Source organism: Phyllobates terribilis, unplaced genomic scaffold (assembly GCF_046119375.1).
Source record: "Phyllobates terribilis strain yellow unplaced genomic scaffold, ASM4611937v1 Scaffold_7__3_contigs__length_470593459, whole genome shotgun sequence".
Taxonomy (NCBI): domain Eukaryota; kingdom Metazoa; phylum Chordata; class Amphibia; order Anura; family Dendrobatidae; genus Phyllobates; species Phyllobates terribilis.
Genome location: NW_027362767.1, coordinates 44,806,803 through 44,825,192, shown reverse-complemented (window position 1 = coordinate 44,825,192; position 18,390 = coordinate 44,806,803). Strand labels below are relative to the sequence as shown.

At 44.9% G+C, this 18,390-nt stretch overlaps 1 protein-coding gene across 1 annotated transcript; it reads right to left on the bottom strand.

Moving 5' to 3' along the window:
• Nucleotides 1–4,842: 4,842 nt before the first annotated feature.
• Nucleotides 4,843–17,729, bottom strand: MAPK1IP1L (mitogen-activated protein kinase 1 interacting protein 1 like). The gene is made up of 4 exons (XM_073638475.1): nucleotides 17,605–17,729; nucleotides 9,993–10,020; nucleotides 8,630–9,649; nucleotides 4,843–7,616 (listed from the first exon to the last, which is right to left on the bottom strand). The coding sequence occupies exons 2-3, from the start codon at nucleotides 10,014–10,016 to the stop codon at nucleotides 8,675–8,677; spliced, it is 999 nt and encodes a 332-aa protein (XP_073494576.1). The 5' UTR covers nucleotides 10,017–10,020; nucleotides 17,605–17,729; the 3' UTR covers nucleotides 4,843–7,616; nucleotides 8,630–8,674.
• Nucleotides 17,730–18,390: the final 661 nt, after the last annotated feature.

The following is an 18,390-nucleotide window of genomic DNA, read 5'->3' as shown; positions in this document are numbered from 1 at the left end:
TATGCGGCCGACCGGGCGCAATCAGCAGAGCGGTGTTTAAATTTGGCCCCAATATCGCTGATTGGTATTAGTGAGGACCGGGGAGCGGCGCTGCCTGTGTGGGTACTTCCGCTGTGAGCAGCTGGGAGATGACCGGCTGCTCGCAGCAGAAGTATCCCGACCGGCGGCGCCGCTCCCCGGTCCTCACTTCACACTTGCGGTCGGGGTAGTTCTGCTGCAAGCAGCCGGTCATCTCCCGGCTAGCGCCGGTCATCTCCCGGCTGCATCGCCGCTGACCTCCATGCGGCAGATGAGCTGCTAACGGCCGCCATTTTTTTCTGAAATCCCACATCGCTGATTGGCCGCGGCCGAACCAATCAGCGACGCGGGATTTCCTGGACAGAAAGACAGACAGACAGACGGGATAAGACGATTATATATATTAGATAGTGTACAGGTAATACAGGGATAACAAGTGACATTATACACAGTAGTTCTGAATATAGTGTACAGGTAATACAGTGAACACCAGTGACATTATACACAGGTGCTCTGTATATAGTGTATAGTGTACAGGTAATACAGTGAACACCAGCGATATTATACACAGGAGCTCTGTATATAGTATATAGTGTCAGTGTACAGGTAATACAGTGATCACCGGTGACATTATACATGGGAGCCCGGTACATAGTATATAGTGTCAGTGTACAGGTAACACACTGACTCACCGGTGACGTCTCTAGTTGAAGTTCTTCATCTTTACTTTTCTTTTTTATCCAGCACATACCGCCATCACTTCTTCCAGCCAGGACTCGTCTCTGCAGAAAATAACAGTTATCTAGAGCACCGCTTCCAGAGCACATTCCCCACTTTTTCCCATTCTTCTACTCAGCTGAATACAGACGTGCACCCACCATTAATATATAATTAGTTATTATACAATACAACCGACCATTCCAAATGTAAATTGTAATCCACCACTGCGCCCCCAATAACTATAAATAGCCACTTTTCCCCGCCTAATATATAAGTTAGTTAGCACCCATACTCTTTCCGCCAATTCATTATCAGTCACACTCCTGCAACCTCAACGCCTCCACTCTGTACATCATCATTTGCAGTCCCTCCCACTTCATCATTAGCTGTCCCCCTCACATCATCATTTGCAGCCCCCCCTCATTCCATCATTTGCAGTCACCCTCCCCCTCATTCCATCATTTTCAGCCTCCCCTCTAAGGCTGTGTGCCCATTATGCATTTTTTAAGTTTTTCTGCAGCGGCAATTCCGACGCAGAAACGCTTAAAAAATGCTTGGTAGAAGGTCTGCCATGTTCCCCAATGATAATCCGCATGTGCTGTGCACATGCTGCAGATTATCATTGCGGAAAAATCCGCAGACGTCCATTAATTTTGCGGAAACGCGGCATAATTGCCGCCATTGACTTGCATTGATTCGCATAGTATCCGCATGACTACATGTACACATGTGGATATTAAGCGATTCAATGCGCCCGCCCATGGTACCCGGGTCATGAGAAGAGGAGACTCTCCTCCAGACCCGGGTACCATAGTTCCTGTAGTTAAAAAAGAATTAAAATTTAAAAAAACATTATACTCACCTTCTGATGGCCCCCAGTCTCCTGTACGGTGCGTCCGGTGTCTTCGGCGGCCTGCGGTGGTGTTAAAGGACCTTTCATGAAGTCATTTAGTCATTTGACAGGTCACGCAACCGCTGACGTCGGCAGTCACGTGACCTGTCACATGACTAAATAACGTCATGAAAGGTCCTTTAACACCACCGCAGGCCGCCGAAGACACCGGACGCACCGTACAGGAGACTGGGGGCCATCAGAAGGTGAGTATAATGTGGCTTTTTATTTTATTTTTTTTTTTTACTATTGATGCAACTTGGTCCCACTATATAAATCCATGCCGGTTGCATGGATTTATATAGTGTGACCAAGTTGTCAAGCACTTTTCCAAGTGATGCTAAAATCGCCTGACAAAGCGCTTGATAACCCGCATGCAGAAATGCATGCAAAAACGCTTCACAAACGCTTCTACCTAGCAGGAAAAACGCATGTAAAATCTGCATGCGTTTTTCCTGCCAGGGAGATGCAAAAAAAATCTGGAGTATTTCTGCATCGTGGCCACTTAGCCTAACTCCATTATTTGCAGTCCCCCTCCCTCACCCATTTAATTCATTTTATAAAGAAAAAGGAAAAAAAAAAAGTTGTTCATACTTACCTCACTTACGATCTCCTGCAGGCACAGCTCGGCTTCTGGTGTTCTGGCAACGGCCAGTGGCGCGTGTACGCGATGACATCATCGCGTATGTGCAGTCACGTGACCAGAAGTCTGGAGAAGTATGAGGGAGTTGGAGCTGTGCACCAGTTTAGGTTTGGCGGCCGTGGAGCTCTGGGAAAGCTCCCAGCGCCGAGGTGTGCGCCGCAATGCACTTTGTCACACCATGGAGCCTGGTGAGCAGAAGCACAAGAAGGGAGCCCTGACTGGGCCCGAGCGCCCCGTCTGTACTGCTGCTCACCGGGCCCCATACAGAAGTAAGGGCAGTAATGCCCTGATGGCGGCCTGAACACGATACCATGGCAGCGACAAGCAAGTCGTAAGTCAGACACGCAAGGATTTTTTTGCAACTCGCTATAACTGTAGAAATATAGACATGGACCGCATACCCAGCACTCATATATTGATCTATTGCGGCTCAGCAAAATTTTACAAAACGGAGCATGAGGTTCTTCGTTAACATTCTGATTAGACTGCATGAAGCCCATAGCAAACATCTTAATGGGTCTCTCCTCTTAAGGGTTCGCTCACACTGACATATATTCTCTCATGCAAGAGAATCGGGCCGATTATGCCGACGACACTTGGCTCAAACTCTGTAAGAGTTTGATTCGAGTGTCATCTGAGTGTGATCCGATCCTCTTGCATCAGAAAATCGCAGCACAAGAGAGAAGATGGAGAACTTAATTTCTCCATCTTCTCCATTGTCTCTGTGAGTGAACATCAGACTGTGCTCGGATAATATCCGAGTGCAGTCTGATGTTTTACATACACCCACAGACTTGTATGGGTGCGCGTGATCCGAATATCGGAGCCACTCGCAGCATGCCGAATCGGCTTGAGAAAACAATCGCAGATCTGCACTGCCCCATAGTAGAACATTGGCCAAACATCAGATCACTCGGCCGTGTTATACGCCAGTGTGAGCGAACCCTTAAAGTGCAGCACATAAGTGATACCGCATCAGCAGGGGCACCCATTCTGCGAGGCAAAGCCCCCACTTCTGCAGGTCACACCAACACCAAGTGGGAAAAAAGCTTTAAAAAAAGAACAAAAAAAAACACTCAATTTCCACATGGTCTCAGACAGAAAGACAAAGGCAAAACAGGCAGAACCCCTCTGTGTCTAAATTAAAACACTTGGTCCAAATGCCAGAACTATAGAAAAATAAAAAAGACATGGTCTGCACATCTAAAACTCATACATTGATCTATTGCAGCAAAACTAATTTTAGCTCCTTTCACTTGGTGTTGATGCCTTGTGGCGGCCATTAGTGCTGTGGGGCGGTGTGACCTGGAGCCGCAGGGGCTTTGCCTTGCAGCATGGGTGCTGTGGGGCGTTTGGGTCACGTCCCCTGCTGATCCAGGATCACTTCAGTGCTGGACGCCACACCTGTAAGGTCAGATGATACACTTTAAAAAAAAAATCACCATCTAGTTGGGTTAAATGAGAATTTAGACATTTTGACAAGGGTGACCGTTCCCAAGCCTTCAGGACAGCACATAATAACTAGCCAAAAAATGGATTCAACACGCCAGATTTTTTGCAGCCATTTATTGACGCCTGTTTATGGGCTCGACAGCCGGTCCTGAAAGTGAAGCGTGTAACTAGATCATGCATGTGTGGAGTGAGGAAAATCGGACCATTGTCAGTCACATAAATTATTACCATGCCTAGGAGGAAAAAGGCACTCCCTGTGTCACCAATTATACAGCCACGTAGCTTTTACAGCGAAGTCAGACAACTAATACGTCTAAGAGGTTGTCCAACTATCTGCTGTCCTGGGGACATAATAGCAAGCTGTACTGTCCCTTTAAGAGCAAATGAAAACTTTACAGACTTCTGCACTCAGGATCTGAAAAGCTGCAAACAATCTATAATCAGAAAATGTATCCCAGAAACGTGCACAGATGGTTTGATACAGTAAATTACACTTCCATGTGAAATCATCCACAGTACTGGACCAAAATGGGACCAAGAGATTTTTTGCAACATTGGAAATTTATGGCCAATTGTTTTTCCACCAGTGATGCACATACCCTATTCAATGCATGAGTGCCCTCTAGTGGAAGCAGGTGGTCTTCTTCCCATATTAATGGGTGGTGGGCACCTGTACAGGACTTTAGACTTGACAGGTAATGCAATGATAGCAGGAGTGAAAAATGTGCAGGATTCAAAAATGGGAAGGGAGCAGCAGGACGTTCTGTCGCAGATGGGGTTAGCAGAGTGGTTGGGGTAAGCTGCACCTGAAAAGGCTCCAATTTTCACCTTTGCTATGGATTCCCCTTCTCCTGCTAGGTACACCACACACCAAGTATAAGAACATATTGGTGACCTATCCTTAATAAAGGTCATCAACATCAGATCGTGGGGGTCCGACACCTGTCTCAAATATAAAAAATATTCTATTCCTGGGTCCAGTCTTTGTGCCGATTGACAAGTGTCGCATATGTTGGACCCGAACCAATGGCCGATCCTAAAGAGAAGCCATTAAGGTGTAAGTACTGGAGAAGCCCTTTAATTCCACTCTCATCCCTGTAAATGACGACATGACTAATCTCGTGGAGGAGTCTTGTTCCTTTATTTATAGATCTATACTCGAGACTGCATCAGCGCATTGTCTTTACTCAGTTATTATAAGACACAGTGCATACATTATAATTGCTCAAATCTACAAACTATCCCAAAAACAATTATAAAAGAGAAAAAAAATAATACATTTCAGAAATATATATTATCAAGCTATAAATCACCCGTGGTTAGTTATACACAGCAATATTAAAATATGTGTAAACCTCTCTAACACCACACAATAAATACCTGTTTGTGATAGATATGAACCTGCCAGTGACCCACAGTAGATCTTTGGTGAAATGCTATAAAATCTATATAGACTTATGTAGGAGGAATAATACCATGCATTGCAACCAAACAAAAAAATAGATTTTTTTTTTTTAAAGAATAGCGCCACTATTGTCCGTGTGGCTGTGCATGGTATTGCAGCCCTATCATGTAAAGGATGCAAAACAAAACATAACCTTATAATCTGAGCTATGCATCAAACCAATTTCCACTCAGTTTCTGTTCCAAAAACTCAAACAGACTCAGTGTGCACAAATCCCAATCAGTCTTGAACTGATGACGTCACAAATAATTGGTCGTTGTCGTTCTGCTTCTGTGACTGCCAACGTCAGCGATTGTCAGAAATGTACATGATGTCATCACTGCAAAACTGGCGAGGTGGGGGATTTAAAGGGTTATTGTCTGAATGGTTAAAATTGCAGTGTGCTTCCTATTAAAAATCCAAGAGTGGAGGAATTTTTAAATTTAATTGTTTACTGCTTGGTGCCTAGATTATCGGCCACCGCTGCAGTCTACAAGCGGTGGCTGAGCAGTGCTTACATGAGCGATGCTCTGGAGATGGTCGGAGCGCACTGTTCCCTCTACATCCGACCAGTTTCAATTGTCTGTCATCATCCGATGCTGCAGAAAAAAAGCTGTCTCTGCCTGCAGCATCAGAGAGCATACAGTTCAGACCGGCGGTGCAAAGAGTGTGCTGGTCTGAACTGTCAATCAAACAGGAGCACACGCCTCCGCCAGGAAGCAGAGAGGCCGGGGAACGCTGCGCTCCAGAAGAGAGATGAGAGAACCCCCTTTGGGATCAATATTAGTGTAGGTTTTGTTATTGGACTACTTTCTTATCATCCCAGACAGTCCCTTTAAGGCTGTTTTAAGACCAGTTTCATGGTGTCTGTTTATGAAGGAGCTACGATGCCTATCGCAGATTCAATTTTGGAACGAGTATTAATTAACCCAGGTCAAACCCAATTAATTCCCAATAGGATTAATGAGCTATCAGCATTTTTTTTATTTTTTACAGCAATACAGAAATCCCTTTAATTGGCCTCCATCCATTACAAAATAATAATGAGAATGGAATCTGTAAAGGGATCATTCAAAAGGATTGTCAAATGTCATAATAAGGTATAAGGAGGGTCCCCCATCCATCGCCCAGTAGAAAACATTACACGGACAGCCCGTTTTAATGCAAACTGTGTAATTCTTTATCTCCCCAGCGGTGGCGCTGTAGAGAAATTGAACACTCGCTTCTGGGTTTTGCAGCAGACTGTAGATACCTGGGGGTCCCAGCAGCTGGACAATCTGTGGTCTGCCTACTTCTAGCCCCCCTCGAACAAAAAAGGAATAGTTCAAAGTAAACTTTCCTCTAGAGAGAAAACTCAGTCTTATTCTCCAAATAATACAGATTTAAAGCAAAAGTATATCATTTGCAGTGGATATTTATTACTGAAGATCATGTTGTTTTTCTGGGTTTTAATTGTTTAAACATTAAAACATTTGACCAAAATTATAGGGGAATACCGAAATTAAAGATTAAAAAAAAAAAGCGGAAGAAGCAAAAATCAGTGTCGATCAGCCACCAGGAATCCCATACTCGTTCCAAAAAAAAAAAAATTACTCAGCAAGCCTCCATTAGAGAGCAAGGAGTCCGGCAATATTGCTTAGAGGTGTCTATAGTTTGACATCAGCATCAAAAAACCCGTATAGGAGGCTTTATTTTTTTATTACGTTTTTGGACCCCCACCAATACTAAATATCTGAAAATTTGGGGGAATTCTCCTTTAAGCAATCAGAATATTCACATTATATATATATATATATATATATATATATATATATATATATATATATATATATATATATATATATATGCAAACAGAAAAAGTATACAAAAAAAAAAACACTATCACAAAAAGTAGCTTCAGAAGAATCTTTGTATTCAAATATATATTCCTCGTATCTGTAGAAAAAGAGAAGCTGTGGCCCCGATTCATCAAATAAAACTGTTCGAAAAGTCGTAAAACTTTTTACACTTTTTGAAGTTTTACGACAATCCTGGCCAGTTCTGCCAACTTTTTTTTTTTTTTTTTTTTTCAAAAAGTAGGAAGATCTTATTCAGGGAGGTGCGGCAAATTTACAATAATTTACTCCACAAAAGTGGCCTGAGTGACGAGAGATGTACGCTAGTCAGGAGGACGCACGGCGGCTGAAAAATGCGGCAAATAAGAGGCACAAACCTATGAAGGAATTTGGCGCAGCTTACTGAAGCACACTCTGTATGCAGACCGGCGGGGCTAAAGGCCAGTCTTGATGAATCGGAAACAATGTTTATAATGTGAATATAGAGGAGCGTTCACAACTTCCAAATTTTGGCACAGGAGAATGATGAAGCAGATCTGATGCAGTGTGATTCATGGCCTTCATTGATTTAGGATTTTGGGGCAGGAGAGATTTTCTTCAATACAGGGAAATCTAAGAAAGATCAAAAAAAGAAAAAAAAAAGTATTAAGTGACATGGACTCAGGAACATTTTTGCTTTTGACCTAAAAGCATGCATTTTGGATGAAAAAAAGCATCTGTGTAATAAGAGTTTCATTAAAAATTTTGGCCTGTGTCTTCTTCATCCTTCATGTATCATGGTACATAGCATGCCAAATAAAATACCAGTGAGCTTGCCTGATCGAGACCTTAAACGGGTTGTCTGGCCTTGTGTGCTGTGAGGATTCTCCGGTGCCGGGAGCGGCCAGTCATGTGACCACAAGTATGCGATTTGCATACTTCCAGCCACATTCCGACTAGACTTGTCCGGCCTCACTCAAATCACTTGTACTGAGCGAGGCTGCACCCATCTAGTCGGCATGTGACCACATGTATGTAAATCATATGCTTGATGTCATGTGCCCGCTGCTCCCAGCGTTGAAGAAACCTCACAGAATGCAGTGCAGGCGATGTGAGGATTCACAAGTCTGCTGTCACAGAGAGTGACTACAGTGACTTGTAGCCTAAGGCCGGACAACCCCTTTAACCCTTAGCACTCCTCTTGTAGACCATCTTCTAAGCCGATTTATGACCAGATGAATGTACAGCTTTGATTTGGTCATAAATCATAGAGGATCTGTCAGCTTTCGTGCCGTGCAGTGCGGTATACAGAGGAGGTGTCCCGTGCAGTGCGGTATACAGAGGAGGTGTCCCGTGCAGTGCGGTATACAGAGGAGGTGTCCCGTGCAGTGCGGTATACAGAGGAGGTGTCCCGTGCAGTGCGGTATACAGAGGAGGTGTCCCGTGCAGTGCGGTATACAGAGGAGGTGTCCCGTGCAGTGCGGTATACAGAGGAGGTGTCCCGTGCAGTGCGGTATACAGAGGAGGTGTCCCGTGCAGTGCGGTATACAGGAGGATACAATTCTAACCAGCCATAACATGTACATTTAGATATAAGCAATCAGCCTGCAAAAAGGAGCACCATGTCCTAAGGATAGTATACTCACTAGATGGATTTCTGGGTCTGGAGGCAGCCACTGGAACAGACAGCTTCATGGATACGAGCCGGGATTAGGATATGATCCAGGAGCTCCAGAAAATGGTGCAGATGGCCCCCACTGACCAGTAGGCACAGTACCCCATGGTGCAGATGATGCAGCACCAGGAGTTGGAAATTGATTGGAGGCTGGGTATGGCAAATTTTGGTTTGTTGGATATTGGCCACCCTGCGATCCCCATTGATTAGAACCCCAAGATCCACCCTGTCCAGGACCTGCAGGACCTGACTGACCATAAGGAGAAGAATAAGGTCCTCCTGCAGGGGGACCTTGTCCTGGAGCACCTGGATAAGATTGACTTGGTGCTCCAGATGGATTGGAATAGGGTCCAGCAGGCCCTGAGGGATACTGAGCTGCGGGGTATTGCCCAGGTGCATTAGGATATTGTTGTGGCCCAGTGGGCACTCCTGCATAAGGGCCAGTAGGTTGTGAAGAGAAAGGTGCATTTGGTGCAGTTGGTTGCTGTCCAGCAGGAGCTCCTGGATACGGTCCAGTAGGTCCTGAAGAATATGGTGCAGAAGGCTGTTGTCCAGGTGCAGCGCCTGAGTAAGGCCCAGCAGGGCCTGAAGGTGCACTTGGTGCTCCCGGCTGAGGACCAGATGGGTATGGCTGTGATGGTGCTCCAGGCTGTGGTCCAGATGGATACGGTTGTGATGGTGCTCCAGGCTGAGGTCCAGATGGATATGGTTGTGAGGGTGCTCCAGATGAGTATGGGTGCGTTGGGGCTCCTGGTTGAGGTCCAGATGGATATGGATGCGTTGGTGCAGATGGCTGAGATCCACCACTAGAATATGGTCCACCCCCTTGGCCTTGTCCATAAGGCGAGAAACCAGGGGCAGAAGGAGCACTTGGATTTGCGCCCCAAGGGTTTGATCCAGACCAGCCACCAGATTGTTGACTATTCATTGGGTTGCTTACTTTCTGAGATTTTGCAGCAGCAGCAGCATTGTCCGATAAAGCATCCGCCAGCTATCGAGAGCAATAAGACATAAGAGTTACACAAAGCGAACACCAAGTACAACACCACTGCAGTCAATCACTTCTGTGCTTCTCAATGATTTATTTTTTTGTTTTTCTTTTTTTATAGCCCATTACCCAAACACTAGCCCACCATTTCTTCAGGGCATCCCTGACTCTACCAACTCCCAGACCCCTAACTAAATTTTAAAAGGAATTGCTTTTAGAATAAAACCTAAAAACTTATTTTGGGGTGTTCGGTCATAAAGCCTATAAATGTCTAGAAAGCCAAGAACGATGGCAGCTCCTGTACTAAGAGACAAGACTAGACTTCTGTATCTGCTACATCACTTACCGAAAAGTCGTCTGTTCCAGACATTGTGCTGAAAAACACAGGGAAAAAAGATAAAATATCACTGAAAAGTTTTATTCTGCGATTTTACTTTGTATATAAATACATTTACTACTAATATATTTTACTTTGTACATATAGAGCTAAAAATCCTCCTTCCTGCCCGTCCTCGGTATCCATTAGCTCCCAACCCTCTTTCACAAGGTGTTTGCAAACTTTGGAGTAATCGATGACAGGTTTGGGTGTAGTTCTGTAAAAATGTCAAATATTCAGGTCTGTACGAGCGACCTAATTATAAATGCAGTGACATCGGTAACAGAAGACACTGGAAGAAGTTTTGTAGAATCCAATAATGACCCCTACACTCAGTGCTAAGCTTCAAGCTACCACTACTTCCTTAGCTCTATGTTCCCCTATGGACACCCTATATAACAACACCCACTGGTTGGTTAAACAGACCATAGATAACATTTTATAATTACTCAACCAATAGGGGGCACTGCAATCTATCCAGCACTGGTAGGAGCAAAAGCTGTGGGTCCATGGTGTTTCTACACAGGGTGAATTAACATAATAGTGTCCAAACTAGTCATCTTCTTGCATCCCATGAAATGAATGGGAGGCATTACTTGGCTAGAATAAAAGGAAACTACCACCAAAACAAGACTGCATTTAAAGATTTGTCCAAAATGTGAAAAACATTGCTGCTTTCTTCCCAACACAGAGCCACCCATGTCTACTGGTTGTGTGTGGTATTGCAGACTGGCCTCATTCACGCCAATGGAGCTGAACTGCAGTACCACACCCAACCTATAGACAGGGGTGGTGCTGTTTTTTGGAAGAAAGCAGTCATGGTTTTTTTTTAGCCTTTAATATACAGTGATTTTATTAAGCAGCGTCATGCATTGTACCATCTTGTAGCTTCAGTCCATAGGTAGGGGCTCAGAAGAGTGATTAAAAAGTGGATGCCAAAAGCAAAGCCCAGAACTATAAGATTTGGAAAAATGAGGCTGGTAATTTATTCCATGCAGACAAACAGGCCACACACTGTGCAGCCGAGCCGAAAATTGGGATTTAGCATTGCAGAAAGAAGGAAGGGGCGTCTGTCCTCTTGGTTATAATAGACATGACATTTTTCCTTTCCGTCCTGTTCGCCACACGTTCAACTTAATCCATAGGAGCCGCTGATTTCAAGTCACAATAATATTGCAAGTACAAATTACATCACTAGGGAGAGCCACTGAGCACATGCTGTAAATAGGATATTGTCAGGTTCTGACTGCTGGGCCCCTCCACTAAACCTGTCCAGGGGTGGGACTCACGCACAGGTAAGGTGGAACTACCAAAGACAAATACAACAAGTTTTCAAGGCGACTGAGATTTCCAGTGGACGGCCATTCAAAAAAATTTGGCACATCTGCCCATAATAATTTTATTTCTATAGTACCAACATATTCTGCAATACAGTGGTGTCCCACCAATGGCGGCAGGCCACACGACTGCTATGGGGCCTGTGAGCTGGGGGGGGTGGGGACCGATGTCAGTGCCCGCATCGGGCCTCCTCCTGCAGGGCCGCCATCAGGGCATTACTACCCTTACTGGCGTATGAGGCCCGGAGAGCAGAGGGGGCCCGTTCTTCTGCTCACCGGGCCCCAACGCCAGCATTCTTCCGGTCTACTTACTAGGTAAGTTTCACTTTAAATCTATTGCCATGCGGGAAGCTTCGCACATGGCAATAGTTAACAGCCGCTGGCCAATCACAGGCCGGTGGCTCACGTCAGCTCGCATGTCGCTGGCATACGATGTCACTGTCATGCTTCAGCGATCTTGCTTCCTGTGATGGCAGAGACGGGTGCCGCTGGAGTGCGGCACGGTAAGAAGAAACTTTTTGTTTTTTTTTTAAAGCCACACCATAGAGACATTGGGGGCAGGATGTGGCACATTATTACTGTAGGGGCTAATTAAAGGATATTATTACTGCTGTGATGCATTTTATTTTTGATTACACTGTTTTCAGTGGGGGGTCCTGTCAGGGCCAGCTCCAGGTTTCTGTGGGCCCTGGGCAAAGGTCTCAGTGGGCCCCTTTAGCACATACCACGATTCATGATGCACAGATACAGCGGAGAAATTATATATATATATATATACACACACACACACACACACACAACACAGGGCCCAGCCTGCCACCTCATCCTTCATGTATGCAGACATGCACACAGACACAGTACGCAGATACATACACATACATATTTGAACACATTCTTAAAAACACATGAAACAGACATAAATATATATACACAGTCATACACAGACATTCACATCAAACAGGTGCACACACTTAAGAAATATTTTTTATATGGGGATTGGAGAAGCTCGCTCACCTGCCCCCTGGCCTGTGTCCCATCCAGCTCCTCAGTCATGTGGCAGTGCAGGGCCTCAGGCATGTCACATGGCCCTGGACCATGAGGGGGGCCCATTCGCCGTCAGGGCCCGGCCGCTTACCCGGCATCTGTGCAGGACCGCCGGTGCTGTTCAAGCCCTGCTCTGCTTCATGCAGCAGCAGCAGTGTGCGGTCAGTGTGCAGCTGCTCCACTAATCAGGCCCAGTGTTGTCAATTTCCAGACATGGCTGCGCGCTGTGCCTGGTAGTAATGACGCGGCAGGTGCGACACACAAGCACAATTAAAGGCGCAGTGTCGCCCCTGCATGTCATTAATACCAGACACAGCCACAGAGCGCGTGGCCATGTCTGGAAAGTGACAGCACTAGGCCTGATTGGTGGAGCAGCAGCACACTGACTGCACACTGCTGCATGAAGCAGAGCAGGGCTTGAACAGCACCGGCAGTCCTGCACAGATGCCGGGTAAGCGCCCGGGCCCGATAACGAGTGGGCCCCCCCGATGGTCCAGGGCCCCGGCACTTGCCTGGGTACGCCGGGTGCCAACGACGGCCCTGGGTCCTGTTACTGTGAATGTCACTTTTTTTCTTCATATGGTGTAGTGTAGAAGTTGGGGAAAAATTGGAGAATGTTCTCTAAAAGCGGTGCTCTAGATAACTTATTTTATGCAGAGACGAGCCCTGGCTGGAAGAAGTGATGGCGGTCTGTGCTGGATGAAGAGGAAAAGCGAAGATAAAGGACTTCAACTAGAGAGGTCACTGGTGAGTCAGTGTGTTACTTGTACACTGACACTATTTACTATGTACAGTGCTCTTGTGTATAATGGTACTTAAGGTATTATTAGTAATTTTTTTTCTCTTTTTTATTGACTAGTATTGTAGTATTCGGTCACTATGTGGTGGTAATATGTGATCTGGTCATGGTGTGGCGGTATTTGTCCCTTGTATGTGGTATTATTCGGTCACTATGTGGTGGTAATATTTAATATGGTCATAGTGTGGTGGTATTTGTCCTTTGTATGTGGCATTATTGGTCATTTTAAAAAAATGTATGTGACACGTTCCCATAAATCAAAATATACTTAGAGTATTGGGTATTCTAAGAAATGTTTAATAGGTTACAGTAGGATCCGGCCAGAAGAGTCTACCTTGTCCTGATGGCGTCTTAAAAAAATTCTTTTGGCCAAAACAAAAGCTGGAGCTATGTATGCGATCTGGTGTTCGACGGGAACTGGTAATGTGTGATTGGTGAGGACGTGGTGCAGAAAGTTTTTCCAAGAGTGGGAGGTGGGACTGTAGAAGGTTCAAGGGACTGAGGCAGAGCTGGGGAAGAGCCTGGGCGGAGTCTCAATGGGGCCCAAAAATGTTGCCAGTATGGGGCCCCGAAATTCCTGGTGGCAGCCCTGCCCTCCTGCATCGGGCCCCCCGCACAGCCAGCACCGCATTCAACTATCGGCAGATGCCAATACAGTTGAAGGCAATGATGGAGGAGGGAGCGTCATGTGACATTCCTTCTCCCATCATTCCCCCTCTGCGTCTGACACAGCGGAGTGATGACATCACTTCACCGCGCCACTGGGTCAGGCAGTGGAGATGATGAGAGAGACGCGCTGCCGAGACTGAAGCAGTGGGGAACGAGGAGCGGTAAGTATGTATTTACTTCATTTTAAATCAGTGAGTATGTGGTGCCAATATTACTGGAGGATTGTGGCTGCATTTTGCCCTATGGGGGCCGCACTATACCCATTTGGGGGCCATGGTGGGGTGCATTATATTGCATATAGAGGACCATGGTGGGGTGCATTATATTGCATATAGGAGGACCATGGTGGGGTGCATTATATTACATATAGAGGACCATGGTGGGGTGCATTATATTGCGTAGAGGACCATGGTGGGGTGCATTATATTGCGTGGAGGACCATGGAGGGGGTGCATTATATTGCGTGGAGGACCATGGAGGGGGTGCATTATAATATTTGGAGGGTTATGTGGGGCCATTATAAACAAGAAATTATACAGTGTGAAGGTTTGTGTCCATCTTACTGTTTGGAGGGCTAATGTGGGCTATTATACTGTATGTAGGCCCATTATACTGCATGGAAGGCTGTGTGGGGGGTCATAGTTAGGGGATCATACTGTGTTGGGATCACCATACTTGCATTGGGAGTTGAGGTGGGGTACAGTAGGGTCATTATAATGTGCATGTGGACGTTAATGTGGAGAAATTCACTATGGGGTATCATACTATGTTTGGGGGGCACTTTTGTTTGTAGGGCAGCACGGTAGCTCAGTGGTTAGCACTGCAGCCTTACAGCGCTGGGGTCCTGGGTTGAAATCCCACTAAAGACATTATCTGCAAGGAGTTTGTATGTTCTCCCTGTGTTTGCGTGGGTTTCCTCCAGGTTCTCCGGTTTCCTCCCACACTCCAAAGACATAAGGATAGGAATCTAGATTGTGAGCCCCAATGGGGACAGCGATGATGATGTCTGTAAAGTGCTGCAGAATATGTTGGCGCTATATAAAAATAAAGATTATTATTATTATCATACTTTATGGAGGCAATGAAAGAGGAATCTGGGACTTCAGCAAGAGGAAAATTACTATGTAAGGCTATGTGCCCACTATGCAGAAATGCTCCAGATTTTTCCTGAGCGTTTCAGCATCTCCCTGGCAGAAAAAAAACACATGTGGATTGTACATGCGGATTGTACATGCGTTTTTCCTGCCAGGGACAAGCGGATGTGAAGCGTTCTTCACATACATTTCCGCATGCGGGTTGACAAGCGCTTTCCAAGCGATTTTAGCATCACTTGGAAAGTGCTTGACAACTTGGTCACACTATATAAATCCATGGAACAGGCATAGATTTATATAGTGTGACCGAATGAATGGTAAAAAATAAATATCATACTTACCTTCTGATGGCCCCCGGTGTCCTTGTCTTGGCTTGCCGGCAGCTCGCGGTAGACTAGAAGGACCTGCCGATGTCAGCGGTCGCGTGACCCATCACATGACTAAATGACGTCATGGCAGGTCCTTGAGTCCACCGCGATCTGTCGGCAAGTCAGGACAAGGACACCGGGGGCCCATCAGAAGGTAAGTATAATATTTATTTTATTCTTTTTTTACAGGTTCTATGGTACCCGGGTCTGGAGGAGAGTCTCCTGTCCTCCACACCCGGGTACCATCCGCACATTGAAACGCATGGATTCCGCATGTACAGATGCAGTGATGCGGATGTCATGCATTCCAATGCAAGTCAATGGCGGCGAAAACGCAGCACTTCCGCAAAATAATTGGTAGTGCTGTGGATTTTTCTGCAATGATAATCTGCAGCGGAAATTTCCACAGCATGTGCACAGCACATGGGGATTATCATTGGGTAACATGGCAGACCTTCTACCAAGCGTTTTTTTAAGCGTTTCTACAGCGGAATTGCCTCTGCGGAAACGCTTAAAAAACGCATCGTGGGCACACAGCCTAAAGGCCGGAAAATTGTGAGATCTGCTCTTCTGTGACCCCGACAATTATTTAAAATTTTTTTTTTTCTTTTTTTTTTTTTTTTTTGGGGGGGTGGGGGGGGGGGTGGGCAATTAGAAGTTCTGCTATGGGGCCCCATGATTTCTATGTACTCCCCTGCTGCAGTACTTCACAAATAATTTACAAATCAGGCCATGCACCACAATCTGAGATTTTTGCCACAGTATGTGCACAGGTTTAGTTTTTACAGATTTTTTTTTTTTAGCAAAGTGTTGGCAGGAAAAACGCTGGGTAAAATGTGCTTGTTTTTGCTTTTGTTTTTTTCCTATTAATTTGAATGGGTGAAGAACGCTGCTAGAATTGACATGCTGCAGATTTGGGGATAAAAAAAAAAAAAAAAAAAGCACTTAAAAGGTTAAAATCGGCAAGGAAAGAAATAATCAGCATGTGCTTGAGATTTCAGAAGTCTCATTCACTGTGCTGGTAGTGTAAAACGCTGCTTTTTTTCCCCCCCCAAGGCAAAAAAAGCAATGTGTGAACAAGCCTATGAGTCTGAGCAGATTTCTTCTATAATTTCGGCCACGTTATTGTGTAAATTAGATTAGATTTCTAAATAAGCGCCGTCCACATTACATTTATTATAGTAAGACCCAGTGGAAAAGGCTAGAACTTTTTTTAAAACCAGAAAACTGGAGTAAACGTTTTAATGAATTGCGCCCTTTATCTTATAGATCCAGCACAGCAGGAGGCAGGACAAAGTTCAGTGGAAGTTTACATTTCTAGGGCTTTTCCAGTCTTTGACCTAGAGATGGCAGGGAGGGGACGGCTACGTTATCTCTAGAGAAAAGTAAAGTATTGTTGGACGAAAAACTCTGAATTATGACAGGTTCTACCAGACCTACCTGCTCCGAACTGGTGCAGTCACCGCATTCCTTAACCTTTCCAACCCCAGTAATACACAACAAGCGGGGCAATCTAAAGATCCATTAAATGGATGTAATTATCGCAGATGGCAGTGCGATATCACACCCAGTATACCTCTAGGCAAAAAACAGTGGCTTTCCAATCCATAGCCCTCCTGCTGTTGCAAAACTACAACTCCCAGCATCTATTAAGAAGCGGGAGGCCTATTCTGGTCATAGACTGTCTTACGACCTACCAACTATTTTGTTGGCAGGAGGAGCCCAGCAAAAAGACCGTACGCAACATGATCGCCTGCAGCTGTCAATAGTGGGAGTTGTAGTTTTGCAACAGCTACAGAGTACAACTATTTTACTCCTGCCCATTACTACACCCATTCGGGATCCTAAAGTCTTTTGGGAATATAAAAAAAAATGATCAGGGAAATTGTGCACTTGGCTTTAAGGAAAAAAAGTCAGACTCTGGCTGATAACAGAGAGCAAGAGATATAGACGTCACAAGTTACGATTATTAACATTATCTGTAATGTAAATCAGAACAGTCTTAAAGTATAAAAGTTATCAGACAGCTTGTTTTATTGGCAGTCGCTTTACGTAAACTGCTATCGCTGTCCGATTTCAGTAGACATTGGCAACCAAATGGGGGGACACCAAAATGTAAGCAGTGCCCAAGTCTGGCATAGTTATATAAGGTATCTAGATACAGAAATATCACTAATGTTACATAAGGCAGAAGCCTCCATGTATCCACAGTGATAGACTGGATACATTGTATCCTATTATCACCAGATATGTAACAAGAGGACAGAATACCTGTAGGACTAGCAGGGTCTCCTGTGGTCTGCAGCAGAGTCTGAGCGCACAGAGAAAGTTGAGTGGATCCTCCCAGGAAGAGGAAGCTGCTCTCATCACCCAGCCCAGGTTCAAAGGCTGAAAATATGAGTCACAGCCCACACCCTCTAGTGGATCTCCGTGTAGTGGAAGGGGAAAGGCTCTCAGGATCATGGAGACAACACTGCGCAGCTCCACAAACACTAAACCGGTTGCTACATTTATGCTTAAAAGTTTTTGGTTAAAAAAATAAATAAACAAACAACTTTGAATAAAGCCTCAATCAGACTTCTGTTTTCCACATACGTCTTCTTTTCTTTTTTCTTTTTTTTTTTGTGTGGATAAAACACATACCCATTATAGTCTACGGGGCCGCTCATGTCAGTGGGGTTTTTTTTTTGGGAGCATGTTTTGGCAAAAAAGTCCTTTAGGTTCGAGTCAGGGATCAAAATCAACCATTTAAGTCTGTGGGATTTTTTTTTTTTTTACATACTGGATAGAACGGAAACAAAACCTCAGCTGTGACAAGTATTAGATCGCAAACAATAAAGGCTTCCATCGTCTGCCAGCAAGAAGCGGATACCAAGTGTTATACCTGCTTTACACTGCAGCTTCACTCTAAGTCTGTGGCATTTTTAACACTGTAATGTGTAGGAGAAGCTTTGCAATTATTATTATTATTTTATTTTTTTTAGTATATGAAAAAAAATCACTAATAAAACACTGACCAAATGCTGAAGAAAATGGCTCCATTCTTTGAACACAAGA